The following is a 22,154-nucleotide window of genomic DNA, read 5'->3' on the forward strand; positions in this document are numbered from 1 at the left end:
TCTAGATGTGATCTCAAGACCTACTAAAACTGTATGTGGTATTTCCACTCCTCAGGAATTCCAGCTGGGGAGGTATGTATCTCACTGGGTCCTTGCCCCAAAAAGTTCCCTCTGAGTTTATTCTTACAACTTGAAATAAAGAATTTTTTTAAAAAAATACTATTTGGCCTGATTTACACTAGGATTTGTGGCCATTTATAAGAACAAAAGAAAAACAAGTAGATAAACATCAAACTCTGGAAAAATACAAAAAAGATCAAGAATAAGAAATTAGATTAAAATAGAAAAAGAGTAACCACCAGGCTCCGTGGCTCACACCTATAATCCCAAAAACTTTAGGAGGCCAATGCAAGAGGATGGCTTGAGCCCAGGATTTCAAGACCAGCCAGGGAAATGTTGGGAAACCCAATATTTATAAAAAATACAAGAAGAAGAAGAAAATATTATATTTCACAATTTATTATTTGTCATGATGTGAAGCTTGAATCTTTATATTAAATCTTTTTCCTTTGACAGAAAAATACTAAAACATTAGAATACAGATAAGCAGACAACCAAGCCCACATAATTATTAAAACTGAACTCAATTTTTTTTTTTTTTTTTTTTGAGACGGAGTCTCGCTCTGTCACCCAGGCTGGAGTGCAGGGGTAGGATCTCTGCTCACTGCCACCTCCAGCTCCTGGTTTCAAGCAATTCTCCTACCTCAGTCTCCCAAGTAGCTGGGATTACAGGCGCCGGCCACTATGACCAGCTAATTTTTTGTATTTTTAGTAGAGACGGGGTTTCACCATATTGGCCAGGCTGGTCTTGAACCAGCCTGACCTCACTCAGGTGATCTGCCCACCTCGGCCTCCCAAAGTGCTGGGATTATAGGTGTGAGCCACCGCACCCAGCCTGAACCCAATTTTAATAGGAGATTTCTCACAACTACAGCAAAAATTTCGGGCAATTCATAATCTGCTTTGTCCATAAGGAAAAGGCAATTTCTCAGGTGAAGCAAAGCTCTTTCTGAAATAAATCTGAATAAAATTTATTTTGGACAGACTGATGTAATATGCTTCTTCATCTACAAAAATGACATAGCAGACCTCATTCAGTTGTTGTGTGATTTTAAAAAATTAGTGCAGGAAAATGATAAATTATCTCACTTTACATGGCTTAAAGTCTTAAACTTTTGAAAATTCAAGCTGAAAACAAGAGTTGGCTAAAACTACTGGTGACACCCAACGTTATCAGCTTCAAACATCAAGATGAGGCCCTAACATTTTCAATGTGGACTTGTAGTAGATACTTAAGCCTAGGTGAATTTTCTAGAAACAAATGGGTAACAAGCACTCTCTCGTATCTCATACATGTTTTTATTATTATAGTTACAGCACTGTAATTTACAGTCTCTAAGATGTGCATTCCACATCTTATTATGTATTCAATAAGTGTTCACCGAATACTCAATAAGTGTTCACTGAATTAAATAACACTGATGTAAATAAAACCAAAGTCAACAAAATGCTGTATTACAACAGTGAGAGAGCTATTACAGTCCATAACTCCCACCAACAGGGGAGACTAAGAATGTGAAACATGTCCCAGAGCACTGAAGCCTTCCAGATAGCTACTTGATTTTTTCCATTGAAGTATTTAGTCTTATGGCATTTCATGTGCTCCAGAATTAGACCATTCCATAAAGACAGGAATATCTGCACAAAGCCTAATTCAGTTGACCTTTAAACATGTGGCGGTTAGAGACACCAACCCTCAAGCAGTCAGAAACTCGCATACAACTTTTGACTCCCCAAAACGTAACTACTAAAAGCCTACTGTTGACCAGAAGCCTTACTGATAACATAAACAGTTGATTAACACATATTTTGTATATGTATTATATACTGTATTCTTCAATAAAGTAAGCTAGAGAAATTGTTAAATCATTAGGAAGGAAAAATATATTTACTATTCATTAAGTGGAAGTTGATCATCATAAAGGTCTTCATCCTCATAGTCTTCATATTGAGTAGGCTGAGGAAAAAGAGGAATGGTTGATTTTGCTGTCTTCAACGTGGCAGAGTTGGAAGAAAATCCATGTGTAAGTGCACCCACGCAGTTAAAACCTATGTTGTTCAAGGGTCAACTGCACATTACATACTTAACATTTAAATTATCTGGGCTGGTAGGGATGTGCATTCAGGAAAGTAATTAATAATTTTCTTTTGTTCTTATAAATGGCCACATATATCTAGTGTAAATCACACCAAATAATATTTAAAAAACAAAAAACAAAAAACTTAAAGTTGTAAGAATAAACCCCTGGGGGAACTTTTTGGGGCAAGGACCCAGTGAAATAGATACTTCCCCAACTGGAATTCCTGAGGAGTGGAAATCATACACACAGGTTTAGTGGGTCTTGAATTATCTTGTAATTCAAGGTAAAACTTCTCTGTGACAGTTTCCTAAAGCGAACTGGTTTTGATGAACATCATTCTGTATTACACATACTGCTGTCTTAGTAAATAGTCTACTAAACACAAGCTAAACTTTAGCTAATGACAGAGACATCATGAAGATGCTTTATCATGTTTTTAAAATGTCACCAGAGACTGATGTGCTGTTAGGTTCTATTTGTTCTTTCCCTTCCTAGTGATTCTACCATTATCCAGACTGAATCCCAGTGTCCCCTTTTCTAATTTTTTTCACAACTTTTGCTTTTTCCCCTTCTTCTTCACTTTTTTTTTCCATCCCTGTCCTTCATTGCCTGTGATAGGAGTGGGGCTTACTTTTCATCACCGTCAGTAGCCAGGGAGGGCATTCTTTTCCTTCTGCTTTTGAAAGATGATCAGTAACAACATATATTCCGTAACCTTGTCTTTTTATTCTAATCAGTGATTTTTGTCATTGGTAACTGTTCTGAACTTCTTCAGTTTTTCCTACATTCTTTGTTCCAGACAACTGAAGGTGCCTGGAGATATACAGGAGAGGGTGAGTACTAAGAAGTCAAAGCGCTTTTTTACTATTATTTTCCTTATATACGCACTCACTTTTCTGTTTTCACTTAATTTTCAAAATACTGTGCGGAAACTTCTACTAATGACTTACTAAATAGCTCAGTTCCTACATCGAGTCCTTAAAAGATTCTGGAAAAGAGGTAAGCTGCAGAGCAAAAAAGTATCTCAATCCACTTTTTTTTTTTGCTGTAACAGAATACCTGAGACTGGGCAATTTGTAAAGAAAAGAGATTTATTTTGGCTCATGATTGCAAAGGCTAAGGAGTCGAAGATCAGGCAGGCCATCTGATGAGGGCCTCATGCTGCTTCAACTCATGGTGGAAAGCAGATGGTGAACTGAGGAGGGCAAAGAGAACAGAACACAAGAAGCATCCTCACTTTGTAACAACCCACTCTTGTGAGAATTCATCCATTCCTGCAAGAGTGAATCCATTCCACAACTAACTGAGCCTCATGAGAAAGCCCTTAATCCATCGTAATGACCTAATCATCTCTTAAAGGCACCACCTACCAACACAATCAAACTGCGGACTCAGGCCTCAGCATGAATCTTGGTGAGGACAAACCATATCCAAACCATAGTAGGAAGTTTAAAAAAGCACGTGGGGAAAGCCTCAGTGGAAACAAAAACTTCTAGACCAGCTACCATTAATGCATATAATATGCGGAGGCTACATTCTTTTAGGCTATAAGGATCTTTAAAAGTTAATAAACATGCTATCAACGTAGAAAGGCTGAAGTTTCCTTTCCTTTTTAAATGTTTCGCTTTGTCTATTATCCACTATCATTTTAGGAAAGCATTTAATAAAAATAAAACCTTTAACTATTTCTATTGTATAATACAAAAGGTTTTAAGATTCTTCTTCTGCCTCAAAGTATATTCACTATTTAAATACACACGCGCGCACGCACACACACACACATATACACATATATATTATAGAGATGAGCTTTCACCATGTTGCCCAGGCTGGCCCTGGGCTCAAAATATCTGCCCGCTTCAGCCCAAAGTGCTGGGATTATTGGCATGAGCCATCGCACCCGGGATCTTCACTCTTATAGCAAAGTAAAGTAATAAATGCTGGAAAACACCCAAGTTCTTTTTGTATGGAATTTGGCTTAAGGAACCCAGTGCTCAACCCACCTTGTAAGTTCATGAAACAGAGCAAAATATGTACCCTAACCCTAGGTTCTGAATCTTTCTGCATATTTTAACATCAGTTCTATTTATGGAATTTGCATTTGTTTTCCTGGTGTGGAAGAGTATTTGAGGTAGGGTGAAACAAAGGCAGGTTGAGATACCTGTGATTAATAAAAGTAAAACACTTTCAAACTAGTCGACTTAATTCATTTCTTCAATCTCATAGTGCACACCCACCAGGTTCTTTAATTATGGAAAGATGGTCTTTCTGCGTCCAGAGAAAACATCTGGTATTATACTGAAAATTTAGTGAAATCTATAAAACACTATTACTTTATGTCATCCAAGAGGGCATGAAAATAATTGTTACAAAAAATATTTTTGTATTTTTGTAATAGGATTTTACCTATAACAATAGTAAAAGCTCACATTTACTGAGTGACCAGTATGTGTCAGATAATTAAGAATTTTACATGGATTGACTTAATCCTCCCAACAACCCTATAAATTAGATGTGATTACCATTAACCCTGTTTTATAGATGGAAAGTAAGCTTGGGTAATTTAAGCTCATTTCCATTCTACAACAGGATTCAAACATGAGGTGTCAGTTAGCATGCTTACTCTCCATGCTACACTGTGTTCCTGCCTATGTAGAAAGATGAGTATCTACCCACCTATGTAGAAATATGAGTATGCTCCATTCAGGTAAAATCCCATCTCCTGTCAGATTTTTCTCTCTTGCAGCTCATTTAAAATACATTCTGAAAGTATTTGATCATAGATGTAATGCCTTTAAAGTATAGTTTTTGACTTAAAAATTAAATATTTTCCCTATTAACATTTTTAAATTTTTACTCTGTCCAAAAATGAATATATAAAACATTTGAAACATGTTAAAAACAGAATAAGACAAAAATATCGTGTTTTAAAGGAACATATCTGGTTAGTTGGTATTCCACTGAACGTATCTTATAACAAACACAAATTTTAATTTTTCATTTAACAACACTAAAGAATGAGGTATATAAATGTTTTAATCACAGACTTTTACTGTATGCAATTGTATTTCACAACTAGCATCTTACAAAAAAGACAGTACCACTGTGCCTGTAAAAAGTACTGTAATTAAACAGAAAATTACATTACCACACGAAACCACCAAATATCACAACTGTTAGGGTCTACAGTTTTATTTTTTCTTCAAATGTTATCATGATGTCTTATGTGATATTTTGTATCCACATTCTATTTTTAAGTCCATTTACAATTCAAAAGTCTCCTATAGGTAGATATATATTAAGCAAATGGTTAAGAGAAAGCAGGAGACCCCAGGAGAATTTAAGTACTGTGTGGTTTCCAGGTTGAAATTCTAAATACTAAATAAAACACTTTAATAGTCATAAACAAAAAGGCAAAATCTGTAGTCATAAAAATATTTTATTGGTAATTTTACATAGTATAAGTGGGGCTATACTTTTTTCCTTTCAGGATACTGAGAAATGTGTAAACTGGTAGTTGTGTCTGAAAATAGGGTACTATGATTTTCATAAGAATTGTTATATTTAGTAAGAGGCCAATTAGACTGATTTAAAATTAGCTATTTCCCATTTCTGTGCAACAATTCCCATTTCTGTTTTAATTAGATTCATGCATGTATGGCCCTGGATAAGTTTGGGACAAGAAAACAGTGATAAAACTATCATTAAGTTAAAGCTTTTCTAAAATTGCAGCTTGTAAAATATGGCAAGTTTCTTTTCTCATTTTTGCCAAATGCTTATAATTATTTGAATTTTAATGTTTTATATGATACAGAAAATACCAGTGTTCAATGACAATAGCACTAAACCTGAATTATAAAGCTAAATAATCAATGCTTTATTGTTTACTAGTCTGCTAGTAAACACTACAATAAATGAATGTTTTGAAAAATAAGCAAACAAAAAAACCTCAACAAATGGATAAAGCCAGAAACATAATTCAGGAACAATAATTAGTAAAACGTGTCAAAAACATTGGCAAAGGTTCATACAAATTCTTTATTTAATAACAATTTTCCTATTTAACCACACCAAGTACCAGCAGGTGTATTTAAGAGGATAACCATTAAGAAAAACCTGTTGCAGCAATAGTTAAGTTGATCTTTGACTTGTATACATATAACTATCTGTTTCACAATTTTCAAATAATACATATTTAGGCAGCTTGCACTATGTTATAAAAAATTTAAATTCGTTACATGCCAATAGTAGAGAATTCAAGAATTATGTGTTAGAATTCACTAAACTAAAAGTGAAAATACACTTACCAATAACACTGCATAATGAATAATTCAACCACATTTTCATGGCACTTAACTGCAGAGACCAAAATGTTAAGTCTGGAAATGTTTGGTAGGCATAGTTGCAATAAAATCTAACAAATTCTAACAAATTTCTATTTTATGTAAAACTCAAATTATGAATTGTGCATGAATGTATTTGTCATGAAAATGTGGTACCTCTTGGCATAATCTGTGTATTTGCATGGTAGGACAGAAGTGACTAAGAAACTGGAGAAAATAAACTTTAATGAGATTCTCCATTCAATGATGAGGCTTCTCCTCTGGGTGAAGATGACCTGGACATTCCTCTCTCTGTGTTATCAGAGCTAGAGCCGCTTTGACTGTGTTGATCTGCAGAAGCAGCACTAGATGCAGGTGGTGACTTTGTTTTCTCCTTAAAGTCTGTAATAATGACTGTCAGATCTCCAACGGTAACTTCCAAATGCTGAGCACTACTCCGATCCACATTTTTCAATCTTGGTCTAAACATAAAAAAAATGAAATTTTAAACTAGCTTTTCCCTCTACCAAATTTCTGAGCATATAATAAATACTAAAAGTAGGTGAAAGTAACAAAATGAATACACATATTTAAAGCAATTTATGTGTAACCAGCCACAAAAACATCGTAAAATGTTTCAACTCATTAACATTAATCAAACCAATCATTCATGAATATTCTTCAATGCGACCAAAAACTGTGACAGCCTAGAAGTAGAACTTGTGCTTCTATAGCTGTATCATAATTTTGCAGACAGCTTATTAATTTTATTAAAATAGATGTTTTAGACAACAATGAAATAGCTGCACCATGGAGGAAGGTGATAAAAACTAAGGTTGAGCTACATGCAAGGAAGATTGTTACTCCACTGACACACACTAATAAGGGTATCATGATTGTTCTGACTGAACACATGACCATTTTGATAGGTTAAAACCCATGCAATTATCTGTTCGGTATTTTGAAAACCACTCCTGGTTCAAACAGCTCTTCTTAAGGGAAAAACAAAACAAAACAAAACACCCAGACACAATGTCTTCCAATCTAGTACAAAGAAAAAAGCATCACCACATTTAAGCTTGTATTTGTGGCTTCTGTGTTTAATTTCCAATGTATCTTTCAAACTCAGTAAAACCTTTTCTGATACCTTAAAATAAAGGAAACCAAATATTTTACTTCCACTTTGTGTGTATTAGTATATCAATGGTTAAAAAATTAAATGGTTTTATTATTTCAAAAATGTCATAAAACACTCTTCAAATTTACCTGGTTTTCTTATGGCTATTCTTTTTGCTAGTTGTTTCTTTTTCATTTTTTTCTTTTTCTACTTTATCTTTTTTCTCTTTCTTTGACTGTGTAGGAGGCACAAACTGCTGAGTAACCTGCTGTGCAACCAACTGGGAGACAGGTCGAGGTTTCCTGTGTGCATGTTAAAAAGAAAGGTATTTTAAATTATAACTTAAAACATAAGTGCTTTGTGAGAGAATATCTCACATTATGAAAACAAATTAATAATACAATAACTTTCAAGTATGTATCATTGTTTTTCCTGTTCAACAAAAACAGAACAAACTATAACAGTTAAAATTTATAGTCTAAGATATATGTTCAAACATTAGAATACTGTTACATAAATCAACATAAGAAATTATTTTAAATGTATATCAAACTAAATGGGATGTACCCATATAAACATGAATTCTAAAAATCAAACTTCAAAGTTTACACTGAAATAATAATTTATCCCTCCTCCTTCAGAGAAGGAAATACCTAACCATTTGTGACAATGGCTATCTGTTTTTTAAAGCTTTTCATTTATTCATTTAATAAACATTTACTATCAAAATTTCTCACTCCTTATTGCTTAAATCCTTTAAGTTTCTTACATCTCCAGCCACAATCTCACTATGCTCTTTTGACCCTGGAAATCTACCCAGTCCTTTACGACTCATCTACTTGCTAACTTACTCATTTAGAAAGTATTTATTGAGAACCTACTGTAAGAACTGTTCAGGGATATCTGAAATGTTGCCTGGCTTCAACATCTGATGCTGGTACAAGCTTTCACCTGTCCACCTTTACCACAGAACTTGCACAACTGAGGTTAAGATTCAAAATACAGTCTCTAAGTTCTTGAGAGAGAAAGAAGGATACAGCAAGGAAAGAGGCAGAGGGAAGGAGGGAAGAAGTAAGATAAAAATACATTTTAACAGATGGCTCTACAAACAATAGTAACTTTATTGCATGAAAAATCCTGACCCTTTTTTGGTTAGTACAGTTTTTTAAAAATCTTTTTTCCCCCTGTTCCTCTGCAGCAAGACAACATAAAAAATAATGAGAAAATATTGTACAATCTAAGAATCAAAGCTGCCAGGCTGAGAGAAAATAGGAAACAGTATGTAAAGTAGGTTTCAGGAGATGGATAATGAATTTTGCTCAGGGCCTAGATAGTCTGAAGTACTGAAAGGATATCCAGGACAGATGTCCAATATACAACTTAAAAAATAGGACTGACATAGAGTTTGAGATGTAGATTAAGAGTTGCACAAATAAAAGTGATATTGACAGTATGGTAGTTAATGGCTGAGGTTAAAAAAAGAAAAGGGTTAAGGTGGCAGTTTTCAAATTTAAGGTACATCAGAATCACCTAAAAGGCTTAGCTTGCTTAGCCTACCCTCAGGGTTTCTGATTTAGTAGGCCTTGAAGTAGAGCCCAAGAAACTGTATTTCTAACTAGTTTCCAAGTTATGCTGAGGTCTCTGGGGATCACACTTTAAAAAGAAGCATGAAGAAGTGCAATATATCTGGTGAATACTGGTACTACTATAGGATAAAGTTTGAGATGGAGAGCAATGTGGTAGAGAGAGTGAAAAAAACCAAGTTGGATAGATAAGAAGGGATCCCACGATTAAAACCTAAGCAGTCTGATTTTATTCTTAAGTGATGAGAAGTCACTGAAGAAATTCAGACTTGAATTTTACAACAATTACTTGCATTAGTCTGAAATAGAAAGGTACTACACCACAGTAGAAGTAAAAATGTGAGACTAGTGGTCTAATAAGTGATCATGTAATCTCTGTACCTAGTGTTGTTTGTTGTTATTTTCTAACCATCAACAAATTTTCTGTAGTGGTTCTTTTTTTCTGTTCTTGAGTACATCGTTCCCTTTTCATCCTAGGCTTTCCTAAATGTATACTACACAACTATTCCACTTTTATTCTTACTTTAATGTGAAGGTTGATTTTCACTTAAAGATTACGATTTTGTACCTCAATTCTAGGATTATTTCATCTGGTTGAATTTTGAGAGAAAAGAAGCATAAAACATAAATGTAGTTTAATTTTTCAAATAAAGTTTAATTATTCAAATATAGTTTAATTATTCAACTAAAGTTCTCTGCTGCTCTGTAGGGCTAAAGAGCTTTCACTGAAGGTAGGAGGAACACAGTTTATGATGATCTTTTTACAATGTCATAAGTCACTCAACTCCATGTCCTACTAAAAAGAAAGCCCTTCTATCTCCAGGTATCTTAAGGTTTATGATCCCTTTTCTATTTGATGAGAAAAATCAGGATAGGAGGAAATTTTAGAGTGGGAAATAGTTAACTCAGGAAATAAAGGACAGAGTATCATTTATAAAATATACCTTTTTATGTTCACAGATTTATCATTCATGGTTTTGACAGTACACTTTTAGTAATGCCAAAGGATCCACGATGAGGAGTTAATGTGCACAAAATGGTTGCCTAGTTAATAAATGACTACTGACTAAGCCACTGGCCAACTACAGTCCATCATCTACTTATTAACATATGCCATGATTAGACTGTATTTGTCAGCTATGATATTCACCAATTTGGGGATCCCTATGTATCTTTCATAGACAGCCCAAATAGACTGTATAAAATTTGGCAGTCTATTCATTTACTATAATGTAAGAAAAGGGGGAGCATTTCATTACTTATTAGGACAGAATATTTTTGGGGCTAGCTGACCACCTGTGTGAGCAGGAGGTCAACGCATGTTGGCTTCATATATGTAGTTTTCAACTATGGTCTGCCTTCCACCCCCACTGACAAAAATCCCATGTGCTAAATATTATAGGAATAATATTTTAGGCTTGATCAACTTCATCATAATTGAGCTTTGTCATGTTGGACAGGTAAGATGAAAGAAAGGAAAGAAAGACAAAGAATATTAAAAACAAAGACTGATTCTTTACTAAAAAGAGATAGCATAACTCAAATTTCAGAAAGAAGTAATCTGCTTAGTAACACCAAAATATATGGCAAATTGAAGCAACGTGGTAAATATCATTGAATAAAAAAGGCTGGACTAAATCCAAACCTACTGTGAATCTGCTGATACTCTGGCTAACAAAAGCCCAAAAATCTAACCAAGGAAAGATTTTATAAAAAACCACCTGTTTACAGCCAGGCGTTGTGGCTCACGCCTGTAATCCCAGCACTTTGGGAGGCCAAGGCAGGCAGATCATTTGAGTCCAAGAGTTCGAGGCCAGCCTGGGCAACATAGTGAAACTCCACCTCTGCAAAAAAAATACAGAAATTGGCCAAGCATAGTGGTACGTGCCTGTAGGAGGCTGAAGTGGAAAAATCCCTTGAACCCAGGAGGTGGAGGTTGCAGTGAGCCATGATCACACACACCACCGCATTCCAGCCTGGGTGACAGAGTGAGACCCTGTCTTCTGGAACAAAAAAAAGGAAAGAAACTACTTGTCCGACAGATTTATTGCACATTTACATGTGTCAGGCACTAGGTAAGGTGCTGGAGATTAATCATCAACAAGACAAACACAGGCCCTGCCCTCATGCACTAAAAATTAAAAACAAAAGAACTGTGTGTTGTGTTAGAGAAAACAGAAGGAGGAGTTATTATAGACAGAGAAGAAATAACTTCTGTCCATGTTTAAATAGTCAGTATACCAGGGGAAACAAACATCACAATGGACCCTTTTAATAAGAGAACAATGAAACAACTTCATTAAGCATTTTATTAAGACTTTAAAAGAGAGTAAACCCAATTTCTTATTCCATAATAACTTGGTTTTGAAGTTATCTAGACCTCGAATGGCCAAAAGGTGTTTTGTTTGTTTTTGTTTTTTTGAGATAGCATCTCACTCTGTCAGGCTGGAGTGCAGTGGCCGGATCTCAGCTCACTGCAAGCTCCGCCTCCTGGGTTCATGCCATTCTCCTGCCTCAGCCTCCCAAGTAGCTGGGACTACAGGCAACCGCCACCACGCCCGGCTAGTTTTTTTTGTTTGTTTGTTTGTTTTGTATTTTTAGTAGAGACAGGGTTTCACTGTGTTAGCCAGGATGGTCTCAATCTCCTGATCTTGTGATCTGCCCACCTCAGCCTCCCAAAGTGCTGGGATTGCAGGTGTGAGCCACCGTGCCCGGCCAGGTTTTATTTTTTTTTTCAAATGTAACTAACTCCTCATCAACTGTCAGGCCTAATCCTAGAAACATTCATCTTTTAAGTACTGATTCTTGGTTTTAAATGCTCTCTCTCTCTCTCTCTCTCTCTCTCTATCTATCTATGAATGAGACAGTCACCCAGGCTGGAGTGTGGTGGCATGATCTTGGCTCAATGCAACATCTGGCCTCCTAGCTTCAAGCGAATCTCCTACCTCAGCCTCCCGAGTAGCTGGGATTACAAGCGTGTGCCACCACGCCTGGCTAATTTTTTGTATTTTTAGGGGGTTTCACCCATGTTGGCCAGGTTGGTCTTGAACTCCCAGCCTCAGGTGATCTGCCTGCCTCAGCCACCCAAAGTGCTGGGATTACAGGCATAAGCCATTGCGCCTGGCCTCAAATACATTTCTAATAGGTTTTAGCTTTTCTTTACTTCTACCACTTCTTGCACTTGTATCATAGGACGCTTTACTTTTGAAACCCTTGACAACTCGTAATTTCTGGAAGAGACAGACATTCTCTCTGCTTCAAAATTACCATTTTCATTTGTAGATGAGGTACACACACCTACCTTCAGCATCAGTCCACTAATGAACTATCTCAAGTAAATTTTTGCGTCAAATATAGAAGAAAAAGAATTTTGTCACACGTCTCTAAAGCAAAACAAGATGCTCCAAGTTCTTTTTGCAAAATATTGCATGATAAAATCCTTTCTGTTGAATGACTACTTATATGAGAAACCACATTTACTTTCTGTGCTCAGAAATGTTTGTTCACTTATCAATTATTGAGTTTGAGAAAAATGATCAAGAATATTGTCATCTGACAACTCATGGTCTGAGATTTCCCTTATATGGTCAATTTCAACATCACTACAGTTTTGGGTGCCACTATCACTGGCTTTACACCATCCCCTGATTCATCTAATAACTGAAACATCTTGTAAACTTCCTGTCATTAGGAGCAGAAAATGAAAAATTCTCAATTCTCAAATGTGTTCAATGAAAGTTTAAAAAAAAGAAAAAGGAGGGCAAACACTACAAAAATACTGTCTCTACACTTTATACTTTCTGGAAAGATGATAAAATAGTGTTGTTTTTTTTTTCCAAAATTGCACTATCCTTCTAGATGACTCCACCATTTTTCTGCTTTCTTATTATTTTGGTCTCTTTTAAATACAGTTGGAAATAACTAAGTAGTAAAGATAAAACAGTTCCTAGGAACTGAAAACCAAACGCCACATGTTCTTCACAAGTGGGAGCTGAACAATGAGAACACATGGACACAGGGAGGGGATCATCACACACTGGGGCCTGCTGGGGGGTGGGGGACAAGGGGAGGGAAAGCATTAGGACAAATACCTAATGCATGAGGGGTTTAAAACCCAGATGACGGGTTGATAGGTACAGCAAACCACCATGACACATGTCTATCTATGCAACAAGCCTGCATATTCTGCATATGTATCCCAGAACTTAAAGTAAAATTAAGATAAATAAAATAGTTCCTAGGATGATATAGCAAACTATCTCAAGATATAGGAAAAATGAAATAAGTAAGATCCCGTTATATACGACAGAAATATAAAAGGGACCAAAAGGTCCATATGGTAATTTCAAAAAATAAATGTTCTCCTTCTTTGAAGACCTCAAGGAAAGAATAAAACATAAAGTATCAATTCTGTAAGTGGAACCACTTGAAAAAGGACTCAAAAACTAAAATTGGGTTGAACTTAAGAAAAATTGTTTGTGTATCTACCTATTAAAACAATACACATATCCTGTAACTAATTATTTAAATACTACCGTATTAGAATTACCATTTCTGGTTCTTAGCTCAATGTTGAAAAATATTCGTAAGTAGCACACAACAGAAATTCAATAAACAAAAAGCTGTTGAAAATTTCTGGCCAGGCTCAATAGCTCACGTCTATAATCCCAGCACTTTGGGAGGCTAAGGCGGGCAGAGAGCTTGAGTCCAGGAGTCTGAGACCAGCCTGGGCAACATGGCAAAACCCTGTCTCTACAAAAAGTTAGCCAAGAGTGGTGGCACATGCCTATAGTCCCCAGCTACAGTCCAAGACAGTCAAGTCATCGTCTGGCTTTGTTTCCATACCTTGAGCTCTGACTGCATCCCAAGATTACTGGGTAAGTCAAATAAAATCACGAATGTTAAAAATATATATACTGTAAGTTATAAAATACTTTAATATTTATGAATATACACATATATCTTGATGGCATATTTTTAAGTCTAGGATTCTGTTACACTTTTGTCTCACATAAATCCCACAACATTCCTGACAAACCTTCCCATCACATCTATCTCAAGAAAAGAAAGACAGCATTATCTTTTTTTTTTCTTTTTTCTTTTGAGATGGAGCTTTGCTTTTGTTGCCCAGGCTGGAGTGCAATGGCGTGATCTCAGCTCACTGCAACCTCCGCCTCTTGGGTTCAAGAGATTCTCCTGTCTCAGCCTCCCTAGTTGCTGGGATTACAAGTGTGCACCACCATGCCCAGCTAATTTTTTTTGTATTTTTAGTAGAGATGGGGTTTCACCCTGTTGCTCAGGCTGGTCTTGAACTCCTTACCTCAAGTGATCCACCTGCCTCAGCCTCCCAAAGTGCTGGGATTATAGGCATGCGCCACCACACCCAGCCGAAAGAAATTTTATGTCATAAAATTTAAGCAGGGTGATTTAGTTTGAAGAGGCTTGGATTCTTCCTTAAATTCTTTTCAAAAAAATGATTATCTTACGTTGCAGAAAATAAAGATTCTAACCTGGTATTTAGCTATCGTCCCCAAAACTATCAAAATAATTTTAAACACAATTTCTCCTTTAAAAACACAAGAACACCCCATTCACAGAAACAAGCCACTATTCTCAAAGTAGTTACAGTAAGCAGAATCTACTAAACAAACTCTAGACCTAAGAGCATATTTGCACATTTACATGTCATTTGGTTGAGATGGCCTGCCTAAATATTTTTTAAAAACTTAACATTTTCTAATTAAATTTATAATTAGTATTAATATTTTAATTTAGTAAGTTTAAAAACTCACTCTTACCTTTTAAAATGTTGTAAATATTCTGGGGCTCATACCACCCCTCCCATCATAAGAACACTACACTTCTTTCACAGACATAGAAATACACTGAAGTCTCCCCCATCTAGATGGAAAAAACTCCTCCCTTAATCCCTTGTTTACTTGCTCTTCCTTTCTCCTCTTTCAGTATTTTGGAAATGTCTGCTATTCTCTCAGTTATGTCCTTGCCTTCACTTCTACCTTTCCAAACCTCTTTCCACTCCACTAAATAAATCACACTAAGGTCACCAAGTTTGCCAAAACCAAAGGACACCTTTCAGTCCTCATCTTATTTGACCTCTGTGTATCATGACACTTATATTTAACATTCTCCTGCACCACAGCTACAAAGATTCTTCTTACTCCTCTTCCTACCTTCTCCAGTAAGTAGGTCCTTCTCAGTTGTCTTATATCTAAACTGGCTCCTCTTAGTACTTCCTCTTTCAGCCCCTTTAATGTTGAGGTTACTTCATGCTGTTCTTAATCTCTTCTCTTTACTTTTTTTTTTTTTTTTTTTTCCGGAGACATAGTCTCACTGCCCCCCAGGCTGGAGTGCAGTGGCACAATCTCAGCTCACTGCAGCCTCTGCCTCCTGGGCTCAAGCAATCCTCCCTCCTCAGCCTCCCAAGCAGCTAGGACTACAGGCATGCATCACCACACCAGGCTAATTTTTGTATTTTTTGTAGAGACAGGTTTCACCATGTTGCCCAAGCTCGTCTCAAACTCCTGGACCCAAGAGATCCACCTGCCTCAGTCTCCCAAAGTGCTGGGATTACAGGTGTGAACCACCGTGCCCAGTCAACTTCTTCTCTTTTCATGTTGAATACAAATGTTATTCTTGAAGGATATCAGTAATAATGACACTATTGGAGTAGTGGAGCTAGCTACAAGACTAAATTTTAGGAAGTAACAGGGTTAGAGATATACAGTAGAAGTGTTTCCTCCCTTCCTTTTCTCTCTTCTTTCTTGGTTTTAAGACAGAGTCTTGCTCTGTCCCCCAGGCTGGAGTGCAGTGGCATAATCACAACTCACTACAGCCTCCACCTTCTGGGGTCAAGCGATCCTCCCACCTCAGCCTCCCAAGTAACTGATACCACAGGCACGCAGAGCCACACCTGGGTAATTTTTTTTTGGTTTTTGTAGAGATAAGGGTCTCACAACGTGGCCCAGGCCAGTCTCAAATTCCTGAGCTCAAGCAATCCTCCTGCCTCAGCCTCCCAAAGTGCTGGGGTTATAGGCATGAGCCGCCAGACCGGCTATGTTACGTGTTTTTGATAAGTCAGTCAGTCACATTATCCTATAATTGTAGGTATGCTTGCAAGCTCCTGAAGGATTGTGAGTTTCCATTTTTGAAACACTGGTAACAAGCTCAGAGCCTGACAGGCATTCAACAAATGTTTGCTGAATGAATTAAATAGCACTTTTCTCTTCTGAATCTTCCATCTTTCCCTTTTTAAAATAATAATTTATCTCAAAACATGCTCATTTATCTTATATATCTTAATGATAACAAAGAATGCTTGATATCTGTGTTGGTTCCTGGCTTATATTCTGCTTCAGGGAGCTCATCCACTCTAAGAGTTCCATTTGTTTCCTCTATATAGAAAACCTGTGGCCAGATGCGGTGGCTCATGCCTTTAATCTCAGCACTTTGAGAGGCTCAGGCGGGCAGATCACTTGATCCCAGGAGTTCAAGACCTGCCTGGGCAATATGGTGAAACCCTGTCTCTACAAAACAAAACAAAACAAAACAAAACAAAAAACTATACACACACACACACACAAATTAATTAGCTAGGCATGGTGGAAAGCACCTGTAGTCCCAACTACTGGGGGTAAGGGACAGAAGGATCACCTGAGCCTTGGGAGGTTGAGACTGTAGTGAGCCATGATTGTGCCACTGCACTCTAGCCTGTATATCCAACTCTCCGATAGTATCATTATTACCCATATTCTTCAAGAATAATGTTTGTATTCAACAAGAATACAAACATATTCCTTGTCTTCTCCCTAATATCAGCTCTAAATGTTGAAGAGTGGGAAGTGGGAGAGAGCACTAGAGCAACATAAGTGGTCAGGAATTGTTCAGTTTCTTGTTTTTGTTTTTGTTTTGAGAGAGAGTTTCACTCTGTCTCCCAGGCTGGAGTGCAGTGGCACGATCTTGGCTAACTGCAACCTCCGTCTCCTGGGTTCAAGCAATTCTCCTGCCTCGGCCTCCTGAGTAGCAGGGATTACAGACATGCACCACCACACCTGGCAAATTTTGTATTTCTAGTAGAGATGGGATTTCACCATGTTGCCCAGGCTGGTCTCACTCAACTCCTCACCTCAAGTGATCTGCCCACCTCGGCCTCCCAGAATGCTGGGATTACAGGTGTGAGCCACCAAACCCAGCCAGAACTGTTTAGTTTTATCTGTAATATTCTAGTATTTTAAAGTAGATAATGTACTATCTGGGCATAGTGGTGCATGCCTGTAGTCCCAGTCACTCAGGAGGCTGAGGCAGGAGGATCACTTGAGGACAGGAGTTAGAGGGGCTGCAGGGCACTGTGATCATACCTGTGAATAGCCACTGGCATCTCAGCCTGGGCAACGCGGTATGACCCCATCTCTTTTAAAAAAAAAAAAAAAAAAAAAAAGAGGGAAATATGTTACCTGTAGAATTACTTTTAAAAATAAAATCAACTAAGCACTTGCCAGAACTGGGTATATAACTCCTGATCATTTTTTCATTACAAAAATCTCACACCTGGGTGGGCACGGCAGCTCACACCTGTAGTGCTAACACTTTGGAAAACTGAGGTAGGTGGATTATTTGAGCTCAGGAGTTCAAGACCAGGCTAGGCAACATAGTGAAACCCCATCCCTACAGAAAAAAAAAAAAAAAAAATTAGCCAGGTATAGTGGTGCATGACTGTAGTCCCAGCTACCCAGGAGGCTGAGATGAGAGGATCACCTGAACCTTGGAGGTCGAGGCTGCAGTAAGCCATGACCCTCCACAGAGGGAGACCCTGTCTCAAACAAAAAAAGAATTTAAAGACAAGTATTTAGGCTCCTTAACAAACCAGCCTCTAACTACATTTCCAATGTTAATGCTATCTGTTTTTTATTCTTCCAGTGCTCTATGCTCTTTCTATATTTGATTTAGTTGTACAATGCTGAGAAAAGCCTTATTCACACAGTTAAGTACTTACAAATGACAATCTTTTAACTTTAAATTCACCTTGAATCTTGGGAAGCTCTTCAATTAAAATAATTTAGAAGCTTGAAAGAAAGATACAAGGAACTTTGAGTTAAAGTTGCATCGTTAACAGTAGTTAGTAAGCACTTACATTTTTATCATAATAAAGGAGAGAAGGCAAAATTATAAATTATTATAATTTGAAATCTCTTATATCCATCCATCTACCTGGCTACTAAGCCACAATGACAGCATGTACCATCAGCAGATGGGCTACAGCCTTCTTAAATATGCTTCAACTGAGGCATGTGCGATACAGTGGTGGATTAATTTAGATGTCATACAATTTTATGTAAGCCAACATGAGACCTGAATATTTTTTTAAGCGACTACGACAGGGGCTACAACATTCCTAATTGGTAACACATTTAAAAGCTTTGAAAAATATAGAAGCCCAGAGATAGCAGAAGTGCTATTCTGAAGTCTGCACAGGAGTGAATTAATCAAGCACATACCCAAGAGAAATGAAAACATGTGTTCACACAAAAATGTGTACATGAATGTTCACGGAAGCATTATCCTTAATAGCCCCAAAGTGGAAGCAACCCAAATGTTTACTAACTGATGAATGGATAAATCAAATATGGTGTACATTCGTAAAATGAAATATTATTCCTCCATAAGAAGGAATGAAATATTGACAGATACTACAACATGGATGAGCCTATGGCATTATCCTAAGTGAAAGACACCAGTCATGAAAGACCACATATTCTCGCATGGTTCTGTTTATATAAAATGTCTAAAATAGGCAAATTCATAGAAACAGGAAGTAGACCTGTGGTTGCTCAGGGTTAGGAAATTAAGGAATGAAATGGGGAGTAACTGCAAATGGATGTAAGAGAGAGGTAAAGAGAGAGAGAGAGACTCTGGAATAAAAATTCTCTTAAATACTAGAGATGGGGTCTCACTCTATTACCCAGACTGCAGTACAATGGCACAGTCATAGTCACTGCAGCCTCAAACTCCTGGGCTCAAGAGATCTTTCTATCTCAGCCTCTTAAGCAGCTAAGACTATAGTCACGAACCAGGCTCCAAGGTCTATATGTATTTAATTTTCAACAGCAAACACTTATGCAGCAGACCAGAACACAATTTTCCCCCAACTCCTGGAAGGTGGTGGCAGGAAGACTTGATTCCTTGGCAAACACTAAGATAGTCCTTGGTAAGCACAGACAAAACAGATTACTTACATCATTTCTATAAAAGCTAGGTTAAAGTTTTCAGCAAAGCCTCTCAAATCATTAAATGACATCACAGTTTGGCATTTGCTTTTCACTTAATTTGAAAGACTAAGGACCATCTTCAAGACTACAAATAGGTCACTCTCAACTTTCCCTTCCTCTTAACCAACTAAACATTTAAGTCCTTTCCATTTTTCTTTCATATTATTCCAACTGTTCCTCTTTATCATACCCACTAATACTACTCTAGCTTAACCCAACAGGAGACTTCTACAGCACCTTCTCCTTTCCAACCCAAGATTACTCTTGCTTCCATTAATTTATTTAACAAATATTTATTAAGCATTTACTATGTTCCATTGAATATTCCAATTACTGTTCTAAATACTGGGAACAGAGCACTGAACAAAACTTGCTTTTATCATATGCTGTTTTATCAAGGGGTGACCTTAGTTCTTATCTCACAGAGAAAAGAGAAGCAATTTGATTAGAATGTCCACAACCTTCCATCTGTACTGACACAGTCTGACTTCCCTACTACCCTTACTCTTATTTAAACCATCCATCTCTCTGCCCACTGGATCCCTTTCTCCAGGACACGCTCCTGCCACTGACCTCCTTTGTTTCCTGCTTAAACAATATTTCCTTCTCTACTAGGTTTTTCCTGTCAGCATACAAACATATTATGATAATTCATACCTCAAAAAGGAAAAAAAACGAACAAACAAAAAAACTTTTTCCTGAGTCCACATCCTTGTCTAGCCACTGCCCCATTTCTGTTTTCTTTTCCATGACACCTCAAAAAATGTGTATATATTCACTCTATACTTTTCCCACTCTCTCTCAGGCTCACATTAGTCAGGCTCTTGTCCTTCCACTCTAGCAAAATTATTTATTTCAAGGTCACTGATAATCACTTTACCAAGAGTCAGCTGTAGTCATCCCAGCCTTTTCCAGCAACATTTCACTGAGTTTATCACTCCTTCCCTTCCTGAAAAACTTTTTTCACTCAGCCTCTAGGACACCACACTCTTCACATTTCTCTCCTGCCTCACTGGCTACTCTTTCACAGTTTCATTTACTGATTCCCTTCCAGTCTCCCAAATTTCTAAACTTCAGAGTGCCTCAGTACTGAGTCTTTAGATACCTCTTACCTACGCTAACCCTCCAGACCAGTGCTACTCAAAGTGTAGTCAATGAATGAAGGGTAGCAATACCAGGTACCTCTTAAAAATGCAAATTCTCAGGCCTTGCACTAGAACTAGGGTGATTTTTTTATGCATGCTGAAAGTACTCCTCTTGGTGACCTCATTCAGTCCTCAGTTTTAAGTATCATCTGTACAATGGTTTTCAACCGTGGCTCCACATTGGATTTCACTTGCAATGGTGTTTTAAAAATACCAATGCCTAGAAAACAAAAGTTAGATTTTGCTAAATTTTATAAATAGAATAATATTTGTAAAAATAACATTTAAGGAAAAACTAGATTATGACATTGAAAGTAATGAACATTAATAATGAAAGTAGTCCCTGAATATTTTCTATGCATCAAGATTTTCCTCAAAGGCACACATAAACCCCTCATATTGAAACATATGAAAACAATGTGATCCATAACATCCAGGCATTTCCATTTCAAGATATGTACTCAGAGAAGGAAATATATGTCCATACAAAACCTTGTACACAAATATTCACAGCAACTTTATTTGTAATGGCCCGAAACTGAAAATAACCCAAATATTCATCAACAGGTGAATGGATAAAGAAACTGTGGTACATCCATACAATGGAATACTACTGAGCAACACAAAGAAATGAACTACTGACACTCCAGAGGAATTATGCTGAGTGAACGAGATTGGACAAAAAAAAAAAAAATACACACTGCATGATTTCATTTACGTAAATTTCTAGATAATGCAAACTAATTTATAGTGACAGAAAGCAGATCAGTGATTGCCTAGTGACCAGAGATGGGACGGGCGTAGGTACAGGAGGGAGGAATTAAAAACGGGCACAAAGAAACTCGGGAAAATAATGGATGTATGTCTGCTTTCTTGATTGTGGTGATAGTTTCACAGGTATATTCATATGTCAAAACTTAACAAACTGCATGTTTTATGTGTGGTTTACTGTATATCAATTATACCTCAAAAAAAAAAGCTGTCTAAATTTTTTTTAACCTAACCACTAATCAAATTAAAACGGGAGGACAGTGGCTCACGCCTGTTAAGCCCAACACTATGGGAGGTCGAGGTGGGCGGATCATGAGGTAAAAGACTGAGACCATCCTACCCAACATGGTGAAATACTGTCTCTACTAAAAATACAAAATTAGCCAGGTGTGGTGGCGCTACTCAGGAGGCTGAGACAGGAGAACTGCTTGAACCCAGGAAGCAGAGGTTGCAGTGAGCCAAGATCCCACCACTACACTCCAGCCTGGCGACAGAGCAAGACTCTGTCTCAAAAAAAAAAAAAAAAAAAAAAATTAACACAGGAATACCCAGGTCCCACTTAAATGAGGATCCGTAGGCTCAAATTTTTTGAAAGTTCCCAAGCGGATGTGTATTCAAAGGTTGAAAACAATTGATCTATACTCTGATACTAAAATTTTATCAGCCCCAATGTCTCCCATAAACTCCAGACTTAAATAACCAACTGCCTACTTAACATATCCACTTTGGGGCTAGGCTTGGTGGCTCACACCTGTAATCCCAGCACTCTGGGAGGCCAAGGTGGGTGGATCA

The 22,154-nt window shown here is 37.2% G+C and overlaps 1 protein-coding gene across 5 annotated transcripts in view; it reads right to left on the bottom strand.

Moving 5' to 3' along the window:
* Positions 1-5,159: 5,159 nt before the first annotated feature.
* LOC112617275 (YY1-associated factor 2) overlaps positions 5,160-22,154 on the bottom strand; it is a 77,862-nt gene continuing 60,867 nt past the window's right edge. For all 5 annotated transcript variants that reach the window (XM_025374017.1, XM_025374019.1, XM_025374016.1 and 2 more), the window contains 2 exons: positions 7,730-7,882; positions 5,160-6,945 (listed from right to left, as the gene is read on the bottom strand). In XM_025374017.1, coding sequence (XP_025229802.1) covers positions 6,708-6,945; positions 7,730-7,882 — 391 coding nt within the window. In that variant the 3' untranslated portion in view covers positions 5,160-6,707. The remainder of the gene's footprint in view (positions 6,946-7,729; positions 7,883-22,154) is intronic.

Source organism: Theropithecus gelada, unplaced genomic scaffold, assembly GCF_003255815.1.
Source record: "Theropithecus gelada isolate Dixy unplaced genomic scaffold, Tgel_1.0 HiC_scaffold_15987, whole genome shotgun sequence".
NCBI classification, from domain to species: domain Eukaryota; kingdom Metazoa; phylum Chordata; class Mammalia; order Primates; family Cercopithecidae; genus Theropithecus; species Theropithecus gelada.